Source organism: Ilyonectria robusta, assembly GCF_021365365.1.
Source record: "Ilyonectria robusta strain PMI_751 chromosome Unknown BGZ61scaffold_23, whole genome shotgun sequence".
NCBI classification, from domain to species: Eukaryota; Fungi; Ascomycota; class Sordariomycetes; order Hypocreales; family Nectriaceae; genus Ilyonectria; species Ilyonectria robusta.
The window spans coordinates 855325-880015 of NW_025764457.1; the positions used below are offsets into that span (position 1 = coordinate 855325).

General features: G+C 50.8%; 6 protein-coding genes across 6 annotated transcripts; 4 read left to right on the forward strand and 2 right to left on the reverse strand.

Annotated features, from left to right (window-relative positions):
- Positions 1 to 1436: 1436 nt before the first annotated feature.
- On the reverse strand, positions 1437 to 2751 carry BGZ61DRAFT_521685 (uncharacterized protein; the record flags this gene model as incomplete). The annotated part of the gene is made up of 3 exons (XM_046252507.1): positions 1437 to 1720; positions 1746 to 1932; positions 1983 to 2751. The coding sequence occupies 3 exons, from the start codon at positions 2749 to 2751 to the stop codon at positions 1552 to 1554; spliced, it is 1125 nt and encodes a 374-aa protein (XP_046099128.1). The 3' UTR covers positions 1437 to 1551.
- A 1342-nt stretch (positions 2752 to 4093) lies between these two features.
- On the forward strand, positions 4094 to 5925 carry BGZ61DRAFT_459902 (VIT family-domain-containing protein). The gene is made up of 4 exons (XM_046246969.1): positions 4094 to 4910; positions 4961 to 5228; positions 5274 to 5364; positions 5416 to 5925. Exons 1-4 carry the CDS (start codon positions 4594 to 4596, stop codon positions 5673 to 5675), a joined length of 936 nt encoding a protein of 311 aa, XP_046099129.1. The 5' UTR covers positions 4094 to 4593; the 3' UTR covers positions 5676 to 5925.
- Positions 5926 to 8047: 2122 nt separating this feature from the next.
- BGZ61DRAFT_362959 (uncharacterized protein) lies at positions 8048 to 8917 on the forward strand (the record flags this gene model as incomplete). Its single annotated transcript, XM_046241397.1, has 1 exon — positions 8048 to 8917. The coding sequence occupies one exon, from the start codon at positions 8048 to 8050 to the stop codon at positions 8915 to 8917; it is 870 nt and encodes a 289-aa protein (XP_046099130.1).
- Positions 8918 to 11415: 2498 nt separating this feature from the next.
- On the forward strand, positions 11416 to 14432 carry BGZ61DRAFT_483099 (glycosyltransferase family 4 protein; the record flags this gene model as incomplete). The annotated part of the gene is made up of 6 exons (XM_046249453.1): positions 11416 to 12018; positions 12087 to 12472; positions 12529 to 12809; positions 12881 to 13083; positions 13212 to 13555; positions 13619 to 14432. 6 exons carry the CDS (start codon positions 11416 to 11418, stop codon positions 14430 to 14432), a joined length of 2631 nt encoding a protein of 876 aa, XP_046099131.1.
- A 1607-nt stretch (positions 14433 to 16039) lies between these two features.
- Positions 16040 to 17285, forward strand: BGZ61DRAFT_459910 (ras small monomeric GTPase). Its single transcript, XM_046246970.1, has 2 exons — positions 16040 to 16291; positions 16427 to 17285. Exons 1-2 carry the CDS (start codon positions 16187 to 16189, stop codon positions 17021 to 17023), a joined length of 702 nt encoding a protein of 233 aa, XP_046099132.1. The 5' UTR covers positions 16040 to 16186; the 3' UTR covers positions 17024 to 17285.
- Positions 17286 to 19499: 2214 nt separating this feature from the next.
- On the reverse strand, positions 19500 to 20911 carry BGZ61DRAFT_459911 (uncharacterized protein). Its single transcript, XM_046246971.1, has one exon. The coding sequence runs from the start codon at positions 20538 to 20540 to the stop codon at positions 19929 to 19931; it is 612 nt and encodes a 203-aa protein (XP_046099133.1). The 5' UTR covers positions 20541 to 20911; the 3' UTR covers positions 19500 to 19928.
- Positions 20912 to 24691: the final 3780 nt, after the last annotated feature.

Genomic DNA, 24691 nt, shown 5'->3' on the forward strand with positions numbered 1-24691 from the left:
GATGCAGATTGCGCTGGAGACGAGCTCTCTTCAGAGGACTGGACCATCTTGGAGAAGATCAAGTTCTTCTTAGAGAAGCTGAAGATGACGACTAAGGCTCTCGAGTCATCGTTTGCAACACTCGACAATGTCCTCCTAGCTATAGACTTCATATTGGCACAATTCGAAGCCGGCAAGGAGGCAAATGTCGACGATCCGGTGATGGCACCGATGTATAACTCGGGCTGGGCGAAGCTGGACAAGTATTATCGCCTTACTGATGAATCACCTGCCTACGTTGCAGCTATCGTGCTCCACCCTTCGCATAAATGGCACTACATCCAGAAGAACTGGAAAAAGGAGTGGGTTGAGTCGTCGAAGAAGTTGCTTGAGACGCTGTGGAACGAATATAGACCTGTGGAATCACCTCTTCCACTCTGCGAGGTCCCATCGGCGACCACGAACGAGTTCTTGAATTGGCGGAACAAGCACCTGCAGCCGTCACTCATCACGGACGAATACGGGCGTTATTGCAAGTCTGAACGGGTTTATGGTTTTACGAGCGCCCTTGCATGGTGGCTAGAGGAGACGCAGCAGCAAAACTACCCGAGCCTGAGCAAGATGGCCGTGGATATATTGTCAATTCCTGCAATGTCTGCGGAGCCCGAACGACTCTTCTCTGGAGCAAAGATAACAATTACAGACCGTCGAAATCGACTTGGGAGTGATGTAATTGAAGCATTGGAGTGTCTGAAGTCATGGTTTGGGATACGAGATTTTCAAGGTGACGAGATTTTCGCTGAGGCAGTTGAATGATGAAGTCACGTGGAATGTATTGGATGTATTGTCACACTGCCAATATATTGGGTTCTTGGCAATACAATACAATATGGGTCCTGTTCATATTGGGTAATACAATATAGCCTCTTGACAATACGATATTATTGCGAGGGGGTCCATATTGCCAATATACGTATTGTTTATATTAAAATACTACGTCACCCCATGCACATTGGAGCGGCGATGGGTGCATGGGGTAGCCTCAGCCGAAGGCTGTGTGTCCGCGGGCCGGGAAGCTATTACTACTACTGCATTATCTACGTACTGATCCATTGCCATGGCCATTCTTGGTATTATATATCATATAAGGACTCCGTATAAGAACCTGTCGTTTCCTAAGCTCCTGATCCCTCATCTTCATCTTCATGCCATCCGGGGGAGACCCGTAGACCAGGTGATTACGATCAAATGGTGCATCCAACATCAGACCCTTGAGCGTTTTCACGCGAGAGACAGCCACGTAGCTTAAACCAGTCTGAAAGTCCCGGCAGGACAGATCTGTAACTATCATGTCTTCGGTGATGCTTTGTGACTTGTGCACGGTAATTGCGTAGCATACGATGAACCAGCGCTCTTGGCATCTACTGCAGTATTGCATCTGGTCATTGCCAAGCGTGGTCCAGAACTCGCGAAGGATGGCCTTATCGCAGTCGGTCAAGGCGCAAGCGTTGAGGTCTCCATTCCACACCGGATCTTGTGCGTGGAATACCGCCGATTGTTCAGGTGAAATCATCACTGGACTCCGATACCGTCGCGGCGGCCGCGGAGGTTGAGCTGGCGTCTGAGATTTTCTCGGCCGTCCTCCCGTACCAGGGGCAGGACCACGACGACCACGACGACCACGACGACCATGAGATGGCTGTGCGGAAGGCTGCCTCGAGCGACGGCGAAGAGGGCTTTTGCGCACCGTGTCATCGTCGTTCTCGTCGTTCTCGTCTTCGTCCCCTGGTTCGGAATCGCACTCTACCCCTAATTGCTCGAGATACCTCCGAGGCCGAGCAGGCGAGAGAAGCAAATTGAAGTAGTCCTCGGCATCAATATCGGATTCAGAGAATTCCCCCTTGTCACCCATATTTATCCCGTCCTGTTCTGGATGTGCGCCATGACCGTCGGCTAATCCAGTGGTTAGCCTGCACAACGACGACGATCACGGCCAGGGATACCTTCTCCAGGCTCATCAGGAACTGCAAAGACGCCGAGTTGAGATATTGAGGGAGTCAGGGAGACAGTCTCCCCCGCACGGCGCCGTGAACGATGGTCGCGCTGTATAGCCACCTGCCTTGCCTTCGCCTCAGCCTTGGAGGCATCATCTTGTGAGTCTTTCCCGCCCTTATGGAACCTAGAAGCCAAGTAAGAGTACTCAGCATCGGTTGTGCTGCTTGGGACAGTAGATGGATCAGAATGTGACGCGATTTGATCGGTCGTTGGCTGTATGGGCGGTGAGGGAGCAAGAGTCCGGAAGTTGCGCAAGCTTTGTTGGGTTGGTGGGATTGGCGTCCCCAGCACCACCTGCGGCTGGCTAATTGGCTCTTCAAATAACCTCCTTGCCGTGTGAAGGTGCCGTAGCGTCTCTGGCGAAGTGGGCTGGGTTCCGGATCGCTCGTTCGGTGGCGAAAGGCCAGCATCTCCGTCGGTTCTCTTCGCGGCAGTTCTCTCAAGTGAGGATGGATGAACGCCAAGGCTCCTCAATACCATGATCGCGCCCCTAGATCTGGAATGCTTCGTTAGGTTACTACTTGACGTCTTACTGAATGGGGAGACAGAGCTGACATGAGAATTGAGCTGATTGCGACAGTCCAGGCAGTTCTTCGTGTTCCCCGCTGATCTCCTTTGGCTGACGAAGTCACCCGCCGCTTTCTCCTCGCCACAGCGGGCGCAGACGATGGAAATTATGTCATCTCGAGGCCCTTGAAGAGTAGACTTAGGAGTCATTACTTAATGTTGCAAGATATCAACGCGCGCTGCGTGGACGAAATCAATATCTGAGTCCATGTCAAGCGAAATTTCAAGTAAATAAACAAATCCAGGTTGTCGCAAGCTGTTACGGCCCATGTCATGACCAGGCGGTCAAGATTGGCAGGAACTCACGTGACACAAGATAGACCCCAGTACGGAATAACATGAGTCAGCAAAGATCAACGAATTAGAAGAGGAGCGACGGGAACTGGACGGAACGATGGAACGGAAGGCAGCGCTCCCAACGCTCCCTCGCGCTCCCAGCGTTCCCTTCAGGATACCAAGTATATAGTCATCTGAGAAGTGCACATCTAGTGTGGGCAGCTACTCAGCTATCAACAACACTTGATTACATTGAGTACCTTCGACTCTACCATTATCAGACGTGACAAGCTTGTTCAAGTTTAACGTGCCTGATTCTTTGCCAACATAAACCAATCAGGATCCCCCTACCCTAGACTCACGAGCCTAGTGTAAGCCCGATCGTCACACAAGCTTGCCACGCTATGTTCCACTTTTTACAGGGCCGTCATCCAATTGTGCCACGTTTTGCGGCCGTCAACACAAAATTTTGGACCAATCAGAAACTTTTGCCAATCTTGCACCAAACCCTCATTATTGGGAAACTTAAGAACTGATGTAGAGTCAGCCTTCGGCTGAATTAGCAACACTGTACCTAGCGTTTGGTCGTCCTCGCAGCCCTGTAAGGGGAGCTGCCAACATCTGTTTCGAAATCCTGCAAAAGGAAGAAACATATATGGGTATGGTGTGATGCAAGGAAGACGATTGCCCGCTCGTTGGTGTGCTTTTGGGGGCGGGGATGGGGGGGTGGCGTCGAGTCTAGAATGATCCTGCTGCATCATCAATGGTCAGTGGCCAAAGGCCAAAGGCCAGTCACCCGTTTCATCAGATCATGTACCTCGGTCTGTACCGTAGTGGTTGTCGAGGGTCCCACGCAGCTAAGAACATTTTTGACACCTTTTGGCACCTTTCGCCGCCGACGTGGGATGGTTAGAAACCAACAGACGGACATTTGCCACCGCCCAGTAACTGGTTATGGTACAGTGTCTGTGTGTGGATGAGTTGGAAAAATCCAAGCCATCACCTCCTTGGCGGTGACTTGATGATCTGACATGCTTGTGCGCCTTGGATGCGCAATGGCTCAACGGGCTTGCAGGATGGCCTTGCGACTCGGGCCCCATTACACCATAATCGTTCAATTGCCGGCCAATGGTGGATGTGATCGCTCCATCCGGCGCTTGAACCATCCCATCCATGCTCTTCCATCCCTCCCCGGCCCACTTGACGCCCTCAATGACTCAGCCCTGGTGGGGAGAAGAATGACACGAGGTTGAGATGCATCTTGCTATCCCGGAAGACCCGTGTCCCAAGCCGTGCCGGGCCTTCCAGCCCTCAAAATCACCGGCTCCTCGCCCGCAATTTCACTACCGTCCACAGAGCCCACTGTGGCGGCAGCCACCTTCTGGTCATAACAACGTGCCAATAGCCTTGCCCCTGAGCTTCAACTTGCTTCTTCCTACGGAGTACATCCTCACTCAGTCAAAAGGGAAGGTCTGTCGCAGCAAGAGGAGCTACAGCGGCTGCAGCTACATCAGTGGAGGCCCCGTATCCCCGTCGCCGCCGAACAGCTTTTCCTTGAGTTTAAGCACGCTACAAATAGCGAAACCGCCAATATCCGGTGGGCAACAGTAACAAACATTAGCCGAAACTCTTAACTCCGGCGTGATTGGGTTCAGACCCTGCAGCTGCCTCGGCGCACGGCGGCGTAGGAGAAAGGACGTGACGAGACATCTCGTCATGCGGGCTCCGTACGTCAACCCCGCCAAGACTCGTCGTCGGCACCATAATAAATTTCCCCTAACAGAGCTTGCGTTCTTCATTGTTTATACCATAGGTGGAAACCAGAAGCCTCTATCCATTACTAATAGCAGCGACGGAGATGAGACTGCCCAAATGGCAGATTCCAGTCAACTCGAAACGTCAAGGCTCCTGGATAGCGATGCGTCAGAGCAGCTCGAGCGGCATACAACAAGCAGCGGCTTCATTCGCGACGCTATCATCGGTCTTGCAGATGGCCTAACAGTACCCTTCGCGGTGACGGCTGGCTTATCTTCGTAGGTTTATTTTCCGCTTTGAACTCAGTCACAGCTAATGAAGGTACTAGAATTGGGTCAACAAAGCTTGTCATTCTTGGAGGCTTGGCAGAATTATTTGCCGGGTCAATAAGTATGGGTTCAGGCGCTTATCTCGCCACGATTACGGATGCCCAGCACTTCCAAGTCGAGGAAGCTCGGGAGCAGCGTCAGGTCACAGGGACCCCGCACCTCGAATGCGAAATGCTGGCGGAGTTGTTTATGAAGTATGGCCTCAGCAGAGAAGAGATATTGCCCATCCTCCAGACCTTTAGGCTGAATCCAGAATCGTGGGTCAAAGTGAGTACTCTAGTCCCTTTACGACGCCAAGCTGAAATTTTCTAGTTCATGATGGACTTTGAACTCAAGCTAGAGCGTCCCAGCTCGTCTCGACCGTGGATATCTGCGTTTACAATGGGACTAGCATATTTTATAGGTTAGTACATCACATTCTAGGTCCCAGTTGCTATTTCTAAAAGAACGAAAGGCGGACTGATCCCCATGATTCCCTATTTTGTTGTCGAGCATATCAGTGTTGCATTAGTCATTTCAATTGGAACGACAGCTGTTATGCTATTCATATTCGGATATATCAAATCTTTGGTTACTGGAGTCGGTCATTATTCCGCCCTCTACGGGTCACTCGAGACGCTTTTTGTTGGAGCCGTTGCCGCCGGTGCTAGTTATGGTATCGTAAGGGCTGTAAACGATTGGTTTGAAATAAAGGAAGACAGGGACGGAGTATGAGGGGACTGAACAGATTCATTGACGTACGTTTCGTCGTAGAAACTTAATTCGTTTGATTTAGTCCACAATTAGCACGCTACAGGTGATGGAACAAGAATTCAATGGCTGCATTGGCAATAGCATGAGACCCTTTTGCCAACGAGTCGTTATTTTTTACCGCACTGGGATATACGACAGATCCAGGCCCGGATCATCACACCTAGGTTGCCTAATCTGGCAGCCATAACCTGATCCGGCCGCCGGATCCGGACATATTAACTTTATCTTTAGTATCGTCAGCTTCATCTATGCCACCTATCGTCCTCCATAGTGCATCCCCGTCCGCCAGTGAACATCAGCTGCTCTCTGATGGACATCGTCTCATTCGCACGACGTGTCCTGCTGGTGCTGCCGCTCTAGGACCTAAATGTCGTGGATGTTAACGGGATATTACGGACTGATAGATCCCGTACAGTTGGAGCTTATTCAAACCGGCGTCCTCTGATTGGTGTTTGTGAGATGGCGTAGTTGTGGAATGCATCTGGCCGCGTCATTGTGTTTTGTGGTCTGATAGTAGGTTTTACAATCAAACCTGGTCTGCCAACTTAGAATTACTCCATAGTTCGAGACCGAGGTCTATAGGCCAGTGAAGTATTCATTTGCCCGCAAACTCGCTGGCAGTTCCACCTGCTACCATGCCCTGTCACACACGCAGTGAAACAAAACCTAAAAGTCAGCCCACACAGGCATTCATCTCCGTTGGTTAGATGATACCACCCCTGCCTTTCAGAAGCTGCACCTGGATTCCGAGAGAGCTGTGATTTTGGTGCATCGACTTCGAAAAAGAGCGTGATGCAATTACAGAGTGCCGGTATAGTCCGAGAGCTTCGTGTGGCGACTACGGCTGTTGCTTGGGATTGGCTCTTGGTCAGACCACTTGTCTTACGCCCCCAATATTACGGTCCCTTGTACTGCATATAACGAGGCGAATTCAGCAACATATACTAATTAAATTTTATACACCTCGAATTTTCAGCCGCTTCCTAAATGAAGCCTGCCATATGTGCCATGGCATTCATTCCTCCGACAATTACATCCCACGGGACCCACAAGCACTTATTACCAGCCCCGGACTGGCTGCTGGTACTTATATTCCTTGCGATAATCGTCCTGGGACTATCGTTTTATATAATGTTTGTTCCCTACCCTTATTCAGGAGGTGGTGTAGATGCTGAGGTATATCAAGGTATTGGCGTTGGAGATTCCCCAGACCGGCTAGGCCGGATGTGGTAGTCGTGAGATATGGGACTATGACTAGCTACGACAGTTCTGGGCTGGGTGGACTAGAGCAAGTTGCTCCAGCATGAATTTAAGCAATGGAATATCGAAATGAACGATGCGGCGAACCCCCGCATCTAGATCAAGCACGTTTGCCGGCTGGTGGACATCCAAGTCCAGCACTGCATCAACTTCATTTTGACTGCTTCGCAGTGTAATTTGTTTGGAGCCACTGGTAGATCAGGAAATAGTCCATCATTTACACTGCCGCCAGGTCTTTCGCTTGAGTTGCATTAGATAATTGGTCGATTGAATTAAACAACAGGCTAGCAGAGTGTGCCCAAAACAATTACTATGGGTACATTCTCCTCAGCCCTGATCGTGTCCATCCGGTCTCCTAGTCGGGCCCGTTGTGTGGGCCCCCAGATTGATGGTTCCAACAATTATTAAAATTAGCAAAGGTTGTTAAGGCAGGAGTTGCTTGAGCTGTAAGCTGGCTCCATAGCCCGGGCTATAGCTTGGTCCATAGCCACCTAGGGCCAGGAGGGTGGAGGGGAAATCTGCTTACTGTATTTACGGCTGCCGTAGAGGTCCGTGTAGTAACTCAATATTAACTCGGTTGCTTCCGGCTGATCACACCACCATCGCCGTACTGCCAATGGCATACTCGCCTACGCACAACTCGCTTTCGTCACCGACGCATGCATGGCGCGTAGCTAATTCGTTTGATTTCCAGTGAGTGTTACGTTTCCCCGCATTAGCCAGGGTCTTAGTGCTTCCTAGGCTGGGGATGTTGGAATTTATTCCGACTATTGACGAACTTAGGTAGGCGGATGAGTGCTAGTATATTTACCGGCACCGAACGCCGAGCATGTGATTGGTATGCGATAGTACATATATAATGGGATAGAACCATGATCATGTTTGATTTGACGTTTTTTCGAGCTTCCTCGTCAACTGCTGCTTAATCGGGCCAGTTCAGTACGATTATAACGGACAATTTCTCCCGCAACAGCATCGGCGGGATTGAGATGGAAATTGGCGAAGTCCTTCGGGTCGTCGGCGGTAAATATCAAGAGCGCCGAACCGAGAAGCCGGTAATCTTGCAACCAAACATGAACGGCAAATATATCACAACGCTCCTCTCATTACCCCTCGAAATCCGGCTTCAGATCTACCGCTGGCTTCACCTTATGAGTCCCGTTCGTCAGCTCCCACTCGCTCCAGGGTATCCAACGCTCGTCCATTGCCAATACATCCTCCGGCGCGTCGTCCACAATACCGACTTCCCTCCCGACTACGACACATTACCTAGCATCGCAAGCTTACTCTCGCCGTATAGACCGCTATCCGTCCTCCCGACAAGCCTTCTACAAACGAATTCACAAATCTACCACGAAGCACGTCTTATTCCCTTCATGTATAACGAATTCGTCTTTGTTAACTGGTTCGCATCCGGACTCTGGACCGCTAGGGCATTCACTCGTGCTTTAGCACCCTGGCAGCGTTCCGCACTACGCTTCGTGAGGCTAGAAGTTCTGGCACGGGACGTCCTCGGTAGCGCTGGACGTGAAGAATGGCGCGCTTTGTGTAAAGATTGGGCTGCTGGCGTGCGAGGATTGCGGATGAAGATGGTGCTAGGTTCAAGCACCGTATCGACGATTCTAACGACATCCGGAACGTCGGACTCGGGGTCGGGAGGAGTGGGGCCGCGCGCGGAGGCGGCGCGGCGGTGGGTTGTGGGGGGGCTCGGGATGATGAGGAGGTTGGAGAGCGTGGAGATGGAGGTTGTGGCGCGGGAGATGAGAGATGAGGACAAGGTGAGGTGGTGTGAGATGTTGGAGGAGGAGTTGAGAGGGATAGGGCTGGAAACGGTGAATGTTGTGTGCGTGGAAAAGGTGGTACAGGAGAAGATGGAGTGGATCAAGGCTAATGTTTGGTGGAAGGCATTAGTTATCAGTTGGGGAGGGAGTGAGACTAGATAGCTAGTTGTGTAACAATTTCTTTAGCAATACAGGAGTGGTTTCCGCGGAAAGTGGCTAATCGTCAGGGTTGTATGTCACATTGCGGAATTGACCAGCAAAAGGGAATGCGCACTCAGCTACTCCGCAGTGCTTAGTGCATTTCTGGCTTATATCCTCAGTGTGGCAACGTATCTGGCCTATACTACCTCCGTCATCACAAGAGTACATGAGGGGAACCCAAAAGTGCCTCAAGAAGAATTTACAGCCAAAATTACATAAAATTCATTCCTTGCATTCCCATGAGTTCACAAGAAGTTTCCAGCGAGGCACTTAATTTCTATGACGATAGTAGTTTCATAAGGGATGACAACAGTCGCCGTGAGCAGTCGGCCGATAATAAGTGCCGGCCCGTTCTTCCTCCGGTCAAGGATCGCGGCTATAATTTCCAACCCTTCTACGTGCAGCCTCACAACTTTAAGCTTAAAAAGCTGTCCAAAGAGCCCTTTGAGCTGTTCTAGCGCTTCATGGCTCTCTCATTAGTGTAAAACTTGGTTAAATACACTAACAGCTGGGCTGCTTCGTTGATGCAGGAGGCTGAAGATGGCAACCATGAGCTGAGGCCAAAGTTAAGGTTGCGAGCTTTGGAAACTGTAACGGGCTGTGCCCGTAGGTGGCCTCGGGAACCCTCGGCCTTTCGTGGCCCACTTTTTACCTTTGAGCCACCATGACGAGTATATTTATGGATGGACCTCCTCTACTCTCTTTCTCTTCTTCTTCTTTCCTTAAGTTTGGTATACTCTCTGGGCTAGCTAGTTGCAATACACTACCTTGAGACCGTTACAGAAACCAGCCTTTGCAGAGGAAGTGCACTCCTGGCTTGGAATCTAATTTATCTAGGAATCCACACAGAAATTGCAGTTCGAGAACACTGGAAAACTTCCCGGCTAAAACACCAGCGGTCAACTCTTCCAATCGTTAAATTCATGACCTATGACCAGTTCCAACTCCTCCAACGGCACCTTTTCGCATCCATGATCACACGAAGACCAAGTCTAGGGGCCGCTTTCCCTGGATCTTCCAGTCCGTTACTGAGTAGCCTGGCCACATAAGGCATACCGCAACGCAGCTAATCGAGCCGGGCAATCATCTCACTGTAAATGGGTGCATGGTTCACCACACAGGAAGGCCAAAGGAGATAAGAGGGGTCCCTTCTAAGCTAGACCCTCCAGAGTTTAAAGTCTAGGTTTTCGCCCAACAGGGCTATTTTTCTGCGGTGGATTTGGCATCAACCGGGCCCAAAATACGGCCCTGTTGGCATTGTGGCTACGAGGAAGAGGATGAGGAAGAGGGAAGGCGAAGCAGTAGCTGCAGTTATCCCTTATTCTTCGAGCATTTTTGCTCTTAGCCCGGGTTAGAGAGTGGTTATTACCCTCCTCAATATCTTGCTCAAGGCCATGTACCATGTCTTCTTAGATAACCTCTTTTCCTCGTCAGACCTCTTCCAGAGGCTTCATCAGCATGGTCACGGAGCCATAGGCACAGCCTGACTCAACTGCGGCATCTATGACCCTTGCGTGAAGCTTAAGGTTACCGATATTGCAGGAAAGAGACTGTTTGAGTTAATGAGGTGCCAGTTGTGCCAACGACAGATAACCTAGTAAGAAACTAAGGTAAATTAGCCCTAAGATATGGGATCCTTAATAATTTATCTTTGCATGCTCTAGATCAATTAAATTGCGCGGAAATATAACGTCGTAGTTTTCCTATCAACTGCATTTAAGAGCGATGAGAAATGCGAGCGTTGGAGAAAGAAGCCATATTTAGAAAGACTGAGTTTGCGGGCGGTACAGCGTTTCTCTGGTGACGAGCCTACTAAGCTGATTTCTATGCCAACAGTTGCAGATACATACGGTGACGAGATGAACGCCGTACATCAAGGCGACCAAATGAAGGCATCCCGACCCTGACTCGCCCACCGGGCATAGCGCCGTGGTGTTGCATGTCTCTCTCACTCGGCCCCTCTCTCTGGTGTATGTGTGTGCTTGGGCTTGGGGATAGAAATCAATCCAATAAGGATTTCTGATCACCGTGGCGACAAAGTGATGCGGGAACGAAACGAACAGAGGCCAACCCCAAAGAACTTCCGACTCGTGCCCACCTCCAACAAGCTCTCTCCAACGATCAACCATGCGGCATCAGACCACCCAAGGCACGCTCAATCATGTGAGAGCAGCACAACCGACACTAGCCCGAACTTTAGCTGTGGTAATTTTCGACTAGCCGAAGAGATTGGCGAAAAAGGTCACACCTTCCTACCCTGTCATTACGTCACATTTACTTCATACTCTTATCGTGGTAATCCATATCAGCCAGTCTCGTGCTTCCAGACTCTTTGTCATCTAACTCACTCATAAACCCTTGCCACTTTCCCCACACCTGCCTCGTAGGCACCTACACCCGCAGAAATTGTTAGAAAACTGAACCTTTCGAAGCCGGCACCGTCAGGGGTTAACCCAACAATGTCTGAGCTACCTCAGGTCCTTCAACGGGAAGAGCCAAGACCTCGACCCCACCAAATTCAGGCTCAGGACGGTCAGGGCCGAAAACTAAACCAGAGCCAGGCTCATGGCCGAGACCAAGATTCGCAAAGGAGGACCCTGCACCAGCAGGGGCTGCCGGACGCTCAGAGTGACGGGCTGCAGTTGCACGACCATCCCAATGACCTACATCACCGCCCAGGAGCTCTTTCAGGTTCAGGTCCTCCTTCTATCCCGGCTTCACCTACGCCTCCCGCCTTGGAAATTGCTTCATCTCAACCTGCTCCCCAGGCAGATCCCTCCAATTCCTCGTCTTCCTCGACTCACCCTCATCCCGTCACCGACCCTCACTCTCAGTCCTATTCTGCCAGCCACTCGAGCTGTCACCCAGACTCGTTGAGACCAGGCAGCGGGTACTCCACACCTCTGTCTAAGCCATGCCGGCCGAAGAGCCTTCGTCCCTTCATCATCGCCATCATGGCTTTCAAGAAGGGCTGCAAGTTCTCTACGGCCACTTCGCTGCACCGCAAGGAGCAGATGAGGGCAATTGTGGAGAAAGAAGATCATTTTGGTCCATCTCTCGTGGTACGGGTTCCAGCATTGCCAACTCAGCCCTGTCCCCGTCCTAACGCTAACCTTATGCCCCGTACAAGACACTCTATCTCGGCATATCCGCTGTCTTCTCGAATGGTCAAACTGCAGTTGTTGCCTTGGCTATCAACGATAGTGTCTACCCGATTGACATCTCCGTCAAGCATATTGTGCTTGACAACGCTCTGGAGATGGGCCAAGATCCTATTGCTGACTACGTCCTTGAGGAGGTTGAGAAGTACGAGCACGAGAACTTTGCCAAGTTCATTGGAGCCGGTCTTCCCACTACGCTCAAGTACATGAGCCCCAGTCTGTGCTCTCATTTGTGGCTAGACCTGGATATTCTCCCGGTCGTGTTGCGTCCTGACGGCGAGGACAGAGAAGAGAGTTTCTGGGACCTTAAGCGCGTTGATGAGCAGGCCGATTCTATGGCCCGCAAGTGCGTCATGTGAGCCTACAAGCTATGATGAGGAGAAGTAACTCGAATTGACATGTCGTGCCTAGGAATTTCGGTCCGTCGCTTGCCCCTCGTCTGCAAGTTGGCTTCCGAGGCGTTGTCCAGACTGATGCTGGATTCCGCGCCCATCTGGCTACCGCTCAGAACCACAAGGACACTTGTGGCTCTGCCACCTGGGAGACCATGTTGACCTATGCCAAGAAGCTGCGCCATAATGAAACACGCGTTGCCTTCTTCAGCGCCACTCCCCAAGGCGGTGGTGTTGCTCTCATGCGCCACGCACTGGTGCGCTTCGCTCGCCTGATGGGTGTCAATCTGGCCTGGTATGGTAAGTACGACTGCTCCGCGGCCAAAATCTCGCCAGATGTTTCGTCCCTAGATTGCTCACACCCAAGGCAGTTCCCAAGCCGCTTCCTGGCGTCTTCAGGATCACCAAGAACATCCACAACGTCCTCCAGGGCGTAAGCCATCCCGACCAGCGTATCACTGCAGGGGAAAAAGATGCCATTATCGATTGGATTACCGAGAATGCCCACCGATATTGGCTATCTGATGGCGGCCCACTTCGCCCAGTAGAGGAAGGCGGTGCTCACGTTGTTATTGTCAGTATTTTTTCGTATTCTGCTCCAGATTTAGTCTTGTACAGCGCCGGTGCTGCTTCCTTCCTGAGTTTAGCCCACCAACTCATGAATACTACTTATTGCCGCAGCTCGCGCTAACGATATAACAGCTCGATGACCCACAGATGATAGGCTTAATCCCCCTCATCAAGAAGATTACTCCTAACCGTCCAGTCCTCTACCGTTCTCACATCCAGATCCGAAGTGATCTTGTTGCTAAGGCTGGCTCACCCCAGGCCGATATCTGGGACTTTTTGTGGAGCAATATCCAACTAGCAGACATGTTCATTAGCCACCCGATTCCCACCTTTGTCCCTCATATTGTGCCGAGGGAGAAGGTCGTCTACTTCCCAGCTACCACTGATTGGCTTGATGGCCTCAACAAGGAGCTGAACAAGTGGGACTCTGGTTACTACGGCCACATCTACAACGTTGCTTGCCACTCCCAGCGCATGTGAGTATTTACGCACTTGTCAAATGCCATGGTTGAAAGAATCTCTGATTGACCATTGCGAAGGGCTGAGTTGAACTGGCCAGCCCGCAAGTACATTATCCAGGTGGCCCGCTTCGATCCCTCAAAGGGTATTCCAACTGTCATCGATTCCTATGCCGAGTTCCGTCGCCAATACGAGGCCGCCGATTTTACGGATGTCCCTCAGCTCATCGTTTGCGGCAATGGATCGATCGATGATCCCGATGCTAACATGGTCTACGACCAGACAATGAGCCAGCTTATGACATACTACCCTCATCTCATGAAGGACATCAGTATCATGCGCCTCGACCCAAATGATCAGTTGCTCAACACTCTTATTGCCAAATCTCATGTTGTCCTTCAGCTCTCAACTCGTGAGGGCTTCGAGGTTAAAGTCTCGGAGGCCCTACATGCTGGCCGGCCTGTCATCGCCACCAGGGCTGGCGGTATCCCTCTCCAGGTCAAGGATAAGACCAACGGTTTCCTTGTCAACCCGGGTGATTGGAAGGCTGTTGCTGGCCACCTCATGGACCTCTTCACCAATGGCGACCTACACAAGAAGATGAGCTATGCCGCCAAGACCGGCGTCTCCGACGAGGTCGGCACTGTCGGCAATGCCCTCGGCTGGTTCTACCTGGCTGCCAAATGGGTCGAGGTCGGCGTCGAGAAAAGTGGCAAGGGCGGCCTGCAGGGCAAGGAGAGATGGGTCAATGACATGGCCCGGGAGGAGGCTGGTTCCCCGTATTCCGAAAATGAAAACCGCCTCCCTCGACAATTCACCGAGAAGAAGGCTCTCGCCGTCGTCGACGTCAAGGCTACCGATCCAGGGCTGGAGGCACCGGTGGCAGAAGTCTAAGCGGGGCTTGCTGGTGCTTGGAAGTGGCAAAGACGCTATGGAGGAAAAGAGGAATGGGATTTGATACCAAATATCCCGCTCTAAAGTTTAGGTACTCTGCAGAGACTTCCATCAGTTCCGCCTTGCATAAGAGAGGTCCATCCTTCTCCCCAGGACGGCCATCCCTTGAACGAAGGAAAATCCTTCGGAACGGAACAGACATACCAGTAGGGTAAGGCGCATTCTGTGTGGGACAAGTTTACCACCGTAGTCATCCTGAACAAGTCTGTATCGCAGAAGATCCATGACTGCACCCGCCACGTCGGTGACCCACCTATTGACGCGGATCAGACAGCGCATATAAGAACCAGTCTGATGTGCGCCGCCTTAACAGCACGTCCTGCTTGGCGGACAGGTGGATCTTGTGGGAGTCGTGTATTATTAGAGAAAGCTTCGAGCACACAATTTGTTGAGGCAGGAAAGCCGATGTTATGCGGGGGGTGACAGGTGATAAATAAGAGGTAAGGAGAGTGCAGAGCTATGAAAAGAGCTGGAACCCCATCTCCTAGTATATGGCCAAGACCGATTTGCTTTTGACAGTGCACCCCGCAGACTGAGCCCTTATGCAACCATCTCCGCTGAAAATTTAATCCAACTAGCATGACTTGCCTTTCTTCTGCCTGATCAGCCCCTTCGCCCGGACACCAATCTAATCCAGAATGAGGTAGCACGTCGGAAAGCAGCTGGAGAAGATTACGTTAGATCACCAAGAGTGTCGATTGTGTTGAAGTGGCGACTTCCCACGGTTTTACGAACGCCGTCTCATGATCTCCCCAAGAACCTTCCATTTAGCTCACCAACTTCTCGTGATTACGTTTTCGCCACGCACTCTTGTCAGTACATCCCACGGAGTTACTGAAATGTGGCGAGACAAGAAGCTTGTATTAAAGCCATCATGATGTGGCGAGTCATACGACAGCGGCATTGGAGTTTCCAATCTTGCCAACGTTTGTCATATAACAACTCAGTTGGTCTCTGTCCCTTTATTTCCCTGGTTGTACTGTATTGAGACTCACAGTATTGTTCGCCAGCAGATCTTTCACTTTGACCTAGTCCCACCTGGGGAGGCAATTGCGAGGTGCCTTACATTTGCAGTTGCAGGTCTAACTCAACTGCAACCAGGCACGGTTCCACTGGCGAGACGGCTACGCAGAGGCGGACCTGCTTGTAGTCACCCGCTAGCTCTAGCACACCCCCGACCTACAGTTCCGGGAGCCGGGCTAGCGTAGAGTCATGGTTATCACCGTAAGTTAGCGGTCAGCCGAGCAGGTTATTGCCATCCTTGCCACAAGGAAGACTGATCTTGTGATGGTCAGCGCCGCCCCCGCTAACACTCAGCATTCACCGCAACTGAGTTGTTGTGGACCATTTAGCCTCATCCGCGTAATACAACTGGGCAGTGTGCTGTTGTTTGGGGTTAGAGGTTTGACCGGTATTTACTAGGGTTCGGCTCAGAATCAATTACGTGCCTCCACTCGCCACAATCTCCCCATGTCACAAGCAAAAATCCAGCCCAATACCAAAGCTTAGAAGGGCCTACTTTGTTCCACCTGATCCCCAATATATATTCAACTTCGCTGCAGCCAGGCTCGAAGGTTAGTTCTACACCTTCGGCTACGTTGGCCTTCATTCCTCCAGCTCTCCAAAGCTAGTCGCTTTCGCCAAGCTACATACGAACATCGACAACCCGGCCTTGCCACAGTCTACCCTCCACAATGGCGGGTAAAATGATCTTGTACAAGCTGGTGGTGCTGGGAGATGGCGGCGTAGGCAAGACAGCTTTGACGATCCAACTATGCTTACAACACTTCGTCGAGACCGTACGTTACCCTGTCCTCCTCCTTCCTAACCCTCTGCCTCCTTACCTAGACAACTGTTTTAGGCCTTGCTATGTGTTCAGGCCTGTGTGCTATGATTGCGTGCTTGTATTGTGGAGAGCTGACTTATGGCAATAGTACGACCCAACGATTGAAGACTCGTACCGCAAGCAAGTTGTGATAGATGGCCAGGCATGCATGTTGGAAGTCCTGGATACTGCTGGCCAGGAAGAATATACCGCCTTGCGTGATCAATGGATCCAAGACGGCAAGGGTTTTGTCATAGTCTACAGCATCTCTTCTCGATTGTCGCTCTCACGGGTTAGGGGATTTCATCGCCAAATTCAGCAAGCCAAGGAATTTTGCGCATCCTCCTCGCCTTATCCAGGCTCGCCAATCCTCGCCGTCAATTCGCAGGCGCCGGTACCGATCATGCTGGTGGGGAATAAGAGCGACCGAGAAGCCGAGCGAGAAGTATCAATGCAAGAAGGTCATGCTCTAGCTCGTGAGCTGGGATGTGAATTTGTCGAGACCTCGGCGAAGAACTGCATAAATGTTGAGAAGGCGTTTTATGACGTCGTCAGAATACTTCAGCACCAAAGATACGTAGAGCAAAGGCCAATACCGTCAAGCGGCAGCAGACTGCAACCTGCAGCAAACCGCGATGCAGGACTGGCGAGACACCCTGCTCGCTATCTACGGCGAGGTGGTGGAAACAAGTGCATCATACTATGAAAGCGTAACGAATGGCTAAGATCAAGGATGACAAAAACCAATCGCAGGCCAGGCATGATATCAACGAGCCTCGGGAAACAAATAAGCCCAGGGTACTTGTCATGCTGCGGACTGCCGTTAATTACCATAGTAAATCGGGGCATAAGGCACATGATAGGCGAGCGGTCAATTTTCCACCCCAAATCTTTTCCCGTTTCTTCAACCCACATTCCTCAACCCCAAGACATGCCAAAGTTAAATAATGAAGCCAATATCATTCTTGCCCTTCAAACCCTACAGAATGACTCTCGATTGAATGTGTATCGCGCTGCTACGATCTATCGACTCTCAAACACTATTCTGTAAAAAGTTTATCCTTTAGGAAACCCAAACCTACCCTATATTATATACAGGTTAAATTAGCACAAGCGTTATATACATCGCTTAATGATTTAACCTGCTAAATATAAAACTTCTAGAAATAACAACATAAGATCTATAAATACTACAGGTAGCAGTCTTAAGCTATCATCTCGCTCATTTTCGCAAAAGTTAACACCGTTCAGCATTAGTGCAGGCTGCCCTGGGTTAAACTTCATTATACTAATGCTCAGTTACTCCAACAGATACTGCTCCCAGCGCATGCTCATAGCAAACACCCCCTCCCTGGCTACATCGACATAAATAACTCAAATATAATACGCCTTCTTCCGTATGGGTTATGTTAAGTGATGAATCGATGGATTCAATTTTGTACACTAGGTGTATTTTCTAATTTATATTCCTCTTCCATTAGCCACTTTTAATAATAATAAATAGCCAGGATAGATCTTGGGTCGAATAGATCTGATATAACAGAAAATAGGTAATGTGGGATATTAGCGATGTGGGCTGAAATCGCAGCGAAATAGCGCGGAATTGGAGTGTATGCTATGAACTCTATTGCTACTATATATGGACCAAGTTGAGGTAGGATTCCGATCACCCCGCGCCATCCGTTTGTCGGTTCGATCAGAGTGCCCAGAACGGGACCCCGTCGAGGCACAGGTACGGTCGCACATTAGGACATGAGGTGCAAAACCATGTGGGAATATGAAGACCCATACTTTCCACACAGGATTTCATAATTCACACCAGTTTTATTATGGAGATCCGTATGATTTATGTGTCGCACTATGTAACTTGTAGTGTTTCATCCCCATTCATCAGGTTGAGACGTTGACCCAGCTGTCGTCCAACTGGATCAACGGGCTCAAGCCGCATGCAAGGGCAGTCGAACCACTATCTCCGAGACATTAACTCGGAATCCTACGTTGCCATTAGACCATATGGGGCCTATTTGATGTATCTACCTGTTTAACTAAACCAAGAACCGCGTTGGGGAGAGAATAATCTCACGGGCCTGGCATCCAGTAGCCCGGTGTCCAGCTTACGGGTCCGCGGGCCGTAGCTCCCGTGACAAGACATACGCAGGCCCTCACCGCCTCTTCTGAGCTCTCGTCTTTTGACTATTCTTTGCTTCCATCACGTCAACGAGTTGTCCATCTCACCAGTTATCCCTTAGCTTACCGCTGTGCCCTCAGCCCGTTACACAAGATGCCACGGCCTAGAAAGGACCTGGAGCCTCTCAAGGACAGGATCCTTGAAGAGCGGCAACGAGGCCTCACGTTGGATACTATCGCTGCCCATCTCCGCGATGAGGGATTCGACGTCGAGGTTACCACGCTCAAGAGGAGGTGCCGTGAGTGGGGTGTTGCCGGGAGAAGTACCTTGGCCTCACAAGTCGCTACAGACGACCTGGTAGCCCAGATCTCTCGATACTTCTTCCTCTACGGGTACAGCGACACCTCCATCGCGCGGGACCTCCAGAGGAAGGATATCACGATCTCTGAGCGGACGGTCAAGGAGTACCGCCTACAAAACAAGATGAAGAGACGGTACCGAGACGCCGCCGAACGACAAGAAGCTATCGACAAAGCGAGACAGTTCCTAGACCAGGACGACCGTCGGTCTTCTGCCGTGAGGGGATTCGGAAGGGGCTACTTGTACCACTACGTTCGAATCCGCGCCTGTGTTCTCGTTGGACAAAACGCCTTGTACCGGGAGTACCAGACGAACCCTCAGTGGAAGCGACAATCAGAGAAGAGGCGCCTTGCTGACTGGAAGCATCGCCAGAACTTCAAGGTCCCTGGCCCCAACTTCATGTGGTCTCTCGATGGGTATGAGAAGCTCAAGAGCTTCGGCTTCCATATATACGCCTGCATCGACGCCTTCTCGCTGACCTTGACCAAACCGAGGTCGTGTACATGAGCGAAGACGAGACCGAGCGAGTCCATCGACAGGGACAGAGACTAAGCTCTTGTCACATCTGGGGACCAAGTACAAACAACCAGCGCTCTCAACAAGACAAGCCTAACCAAGACAAGACAAGCCAAGTCAAGTCAAGCCAAGTCAAGATGACCATCTTATCAATCAAGACGGCTTTTTTAGCTGGCTTGACTTGTCTTGATACCGGCTTGGTAAGCAGGGACCCTATGGTGGTCATAGCCACGGTGGCTTGGATGGTAAAAATCCTGCTGGCACGGCCAAAAGTTAGCCCTGAGCACCACGCTCATCACCGTCAACATGTCCGATATTGACGATACCTCTTCGGTGACCGCCCTCTCGGAAGCAGTTACCGAGACGGCCAGCCAGCCCTCGACACTGAACACGAGATCCGCCGCAGCCGGAAGCACCGCGTTTGCTACTTTTCGCGAGGGACGGTCCGTTGCCGACCAGCTCCGAGATATCGACACCGACGAAATCCGTACCGAAGTTAGCTTGATGAGCAAGATCAAGATCCAACGCCAAGATTACGTGCCGACCGAGTGGCTACACAGGAAGAAGAGGGGGAGGAAGTCACCTATCGATCCGTATGGCCGGCGGCTCACCAAAATCGTTGGAAATAGGGAGAAGGGAGACTTCTGGCTTTGCAACAGTGTGATAAAAAGAAGGAAATATCGCTATACGCCCTCGTCAACTTGGCCGAGAATATGATCATTCGAGTGTAGAGGAAGGCGTGGAGAAGCTTGACTGATGCCCGGTGTATAGCGGCGCTCTGGTAGACGATGGCAGCCAGTCCGATGAAGGGCCGCATCAATGCGGGAGCCTGGTAAGACGGTCGTGTCGTTATATTGCCCCGCAACAAGGTCTTTGTGAGGCGCAGAGTTGTGAATGCCTGGACGAAGCATGCGACGGTGTCGAGGAGTTCTGGTACCACATTTCCCTCAACAGCCCGGGTGTAATATCGTACAAGCTCGAACGAACCGGCTAGGATATGTAGCACCAGTGAGAAGGAGCCTTGCTTGCGAAATGTGGCATGGTAGACTGGCAGACTGCGCCGGGTGTGATATGCAAAGATCAAGAGGTATACCGAGCATATCAAAAGATATTGTGTCTTCTTGTCAGACGTCAGAGACTCCCAGTAACCTTCCAATGAGTGCCTGGCACGTTCCAAGACACTGGCGGCCGTCATTATTGTGCAAGCACCTGTTCCCATGAAGACAATGTAGATTGATTGTCAGGTGGAAATAGCGGGCGTAAAACTAACTGCAAGACCAAGACGGGTGGCGACAAGGACGGCGGCGGCGGCGGGGAGGAAAGAATGGTAGGAACAAAAAGGCAAGAGGAGAAGGAACACTCGTTTATTGGGCGAACGGATTGGGTGGTCACAAATCCCAATCCAAGCACAGCAGCCGAGAACTACTCTTTGGATAATTAGGCTGAGGGCCGTTTTAGTCCGTCGTCTGAAAAGAGGATACACCGTCCGCTGAAGTCCAATTTGCACCGCCCCGCGCAATAGGATACCTAGTCAAGCTTTCCCCCTCATTGCGAAGTGTCCTAAAATGGCTGGAGATTTCACTATATATATACCTACTCGGCCTTGTCCCCAACATTCGCTTCCTTTCCTCGGAGTGTATCCGTGGATGAATTTGAATTCGTCCTGTTGTCTCACGAGTTCGACTAGCTGATTGAGGAAGCATGATACTCAACAACAAGCGAAGTCTTACCTTGATTCCCTTGTAGTCAAGGGTAGGAGCGACAGAAGCCTTTGGCTTCTCAGGAGTACACACTCCTCACTCAGTTCCTCCTGGTCACTGAGGCTAGACAACGAGCCCAGCTCGCTCACTGAAGAGACGGATAGGTTTTTGTTCTTACCACTTGGCGTGGTTGGGGAGGAGAGTGAGAGAATGACCTGCTTTGCCTTCAAGAAGCATGCGCCTTGTATTCTTTCGCTTTCGCCAGCCAAGGTTTCGGATCAAGCGATACGTGTTTTGGAAAATCCTTACTTCTACTTAGGAGGGGTCTGTTAGTCTTTTGACTTACTAGACGCCTTTGTATGTCCCGTGTTTTTTTATTCATTTATTTATTTAATTTTCTTTATTATTTTATTTTACTTTACTTCTTCCCTCTCTTCGTTGGAAGGGAAACCGTTCTCTCGGCCCTCTCCTACGGGGTCGCAGCTTTCATTACCACCGTTTGCGAAAGCGAAAGGAGGCGATGTAACGAAGAGGACACCCCTGTCTCTCCCGGCGCGGTCAAATGCCATGATTCGGGAGAAATAGACTGGTTGGAAGGCAATCCAGGATCCATGATCTCGTCACACACGTCAAGACGACAGGAAAACTGTAGGATGCTTTACCAAGACCTAGTATCTCTAACGACGCGGCGGCTGACTTCCCTCATTAACTTCCTGCGACCTTAACGGTCCGACCATCCAGATGCGAAACCACAAAGTAAGTAGACACACCAAGTTCCCCGAATAGGGAAGGTTCAAATTTATTGTTATGGCAGTATCTTCTTAAATGAAAAGTCCCAGTTTGTATCAGAGATTCTGTTCAAGACTTGTCCGTCTTCATGTGAGTCTTCCAACACTACTGGGTGGCAAAAGTAATCACCAGACCGTCTCCGTTCGATCACCTCAGCGGGAACCTCGGATGTACGTACGTAGCCGGATTTGCGAAGTTGATCGGCCTCGTACTTCAAGACGCTCTCATGGACGGCACCGTTAGACAGTGGCAGGATCATGTACTTGCGTCGTAGAGCTAGCTCTGGGTAAACGCAAACAGCTCGCCTCCATGTCATGTTACAGAGTCAGACATCTATCGAACCTATCGAATCGAACGCCAAGCCTCGGGATTCGAATCGAACACGCCTCACGTAGATTCGGGTCGAATCGAATGCATGTCCCGTAGACTCGAATCGAATAGAACAAGTCTCCTGTAGATTCGGTGTCTATCGTATCAGACTCGATAGAATTCGAATCGAATTCGATCTAACGCATGACCAAACCAGGTGTAGGTAGAAGAACGTCAGAGGAACTGGTGACTTCGGAAGAGATGTCTCGGAGCATAAGGCAATTGAAAACGGGTTCTAAGCTGATCCAACTAGATATCCCTCGTCTCCTTCAGCGACGCAATTGCATCAACCCATTGGTTATCATTGCGGCTAAGCAGCGGCAGTGAAGGTGTGTACATCCCAGCCCTCGAATGCACTGAGCCATCGCCACTATCTCCCTCCCTCACCCGGCACCTCAGCGGTGCCATCATACGTCCTGCACTACTAAGCGTTCTAAATCTAGAGGGACTAGATTTTTTCCCTATTTGCATTCCTTCCATTCTACCGAATAATCGGCATGTGTTGAGCATTATCCCGTCGCGCCTGTGGGAGTAAGCTCGGCGCGGGCCTACCCTATACCAAGGGGTTAGAGGATACCAAGGTTCTCACCTATTCTATTATGGATGCCCTAGTACCTCCTAACTTCCCCAGTCGCATCTTATAGCCAAGTTGACACGTTCTTCTACCTCTCCCACACGTGTGACAGGGTCGTCATGGAAATTGGTTAAAGACCCCATTCAATGGATTGGCGCTAAAATTTTATAAAGCAGCCAATTGTGGGTTGTCATAGAGGATGATGGCTGCAGTTGCAAGAAACCTGTTCTCCTACGGAAGTTTTGGGGCGCTTGAATGTACTCACTAACGCATCTTAGCACTGTCACTGCGCCCTGGCCATGAGGCACCAATCATTCTCAGTCGCGTAAGACCGCGCCACGGGCTTCTCAACGCGTCAATGAAATCACGCTAAAACAAGCCTCTGACAGCATTGAACAACCTCTCGCGTTTGTTCGACCGAATCGATCGATTTTCGATCGAACCTAGGGCGCTGTTCGATTCGACATTCGTAAAGACTTGGCGTTAAATGAATCTATCGATTCGACTCACATTCGATAGATGTCCAACTCTGGTCATGTAGCACGCTTGTTGGATCGACAACGGGCTTCGAACGACCTGGGCCAGCGCTGCCGTCAAGCCAAGTTGGCTTGAGTAAGATTGGGCTCGCTGACAGTCAAGCAAGTCAAGTTGAGGGTTCTGTCAAGTCAAGTAAGTCAAGTAGGACCCCCTAGTAACTTCTCGCTGACAGTCAAGCAAGTCAAGTTGAGGGTTCTGTCAAGTCAAGTAAGTCAAGTAGGACCCCCTAGTAACTTGACTTATATGAGACATCAGATATTTTTGATGTTTTCTGTATTTTGCTATATTTTCTACTGTCGATCCAACGTGAGGCCGAAAAAGTGGCCCTTTTATGTCATTATCATTTTTTGGTGTTTTGGTTCCGATTACACGACCCGGCCCATGGCCCAGGCGCTGTCCGAGTCAACACATCACAAAGTTCTACGGATTTCGCACTTTCAGCCATGGGCTCCTTTGTCCTTACATCCTTCAATAACACCCTACTGCTACTACCTCTGCCACGGTCAGCTCCGCCCCAATTGATGCTATTCGCACTCTGACGCTTGATCTAGCGTGCCATGAACGAAGCTCGGGACCCCCTCGCCCTTCGGGACGCCTTAGAGCACTCTAGAGAGAACCCCTACGCCGTCCGCCTTCGCCCTTCGCCGCCAAGCGCAGGCACGCAAGACTGTGACCTAGCAGCTCGACGAGCTATCGATTGAGGCTCACCCGCAACCGACGACATGAAACCGCTCCCGCACCCCAATGTAAAGGGCCGGTCATATATACTAGAAGATTAGGCCCGCAAGAAGGGAGGGCGGCTACGGACGACTTGGATTAAGGACTACGGGGTCTTCTTACTCGATTAATCCCCGCTGGCACCACCAAGCCGCACTGCCGAGCCTGTGACAAGATGGGGAGCCCTTTGCTCTTCCAACATCAAGCCTCGACCTCCGCTTTAGCACACCTTAGAGAGTATATATCCCTCCTCCCTCTCGGGCCTTACTGACTGTCTCAGTAAGAATAGGATCCTTCCAGGTGACCCTAAGGGCCCAGTGACCCCCAATGCCCATGACGAAAGCGAGGGCTGCACGTGCCAAAGAACTATGGCTTGACGTACATCATCGACGCCGACTAGCATTTCTCAACTTTCTCGAATAAATACATGAAGGAGCTGCTCAATCTGTCCGTTTCGGGCCTGGTGGGCCAATTGGCCCTTAGGCGGACCTCTTTCCGCGAGGAGCTGTCAAAGTTCTTCGAGAAGAAGAAGAAAGAAGAGCTCCGGGCTGACTTACAGGATGTCTTTTTAATAGTCTACCTCTCCTTCGACCTCTGGACCTCTCGTAACCGGCATGCGAAGACTGCTATATTCAGACACTACGTTAACAAGAATCAACAGTAGCGAAATCGCCCTCTTGCCCT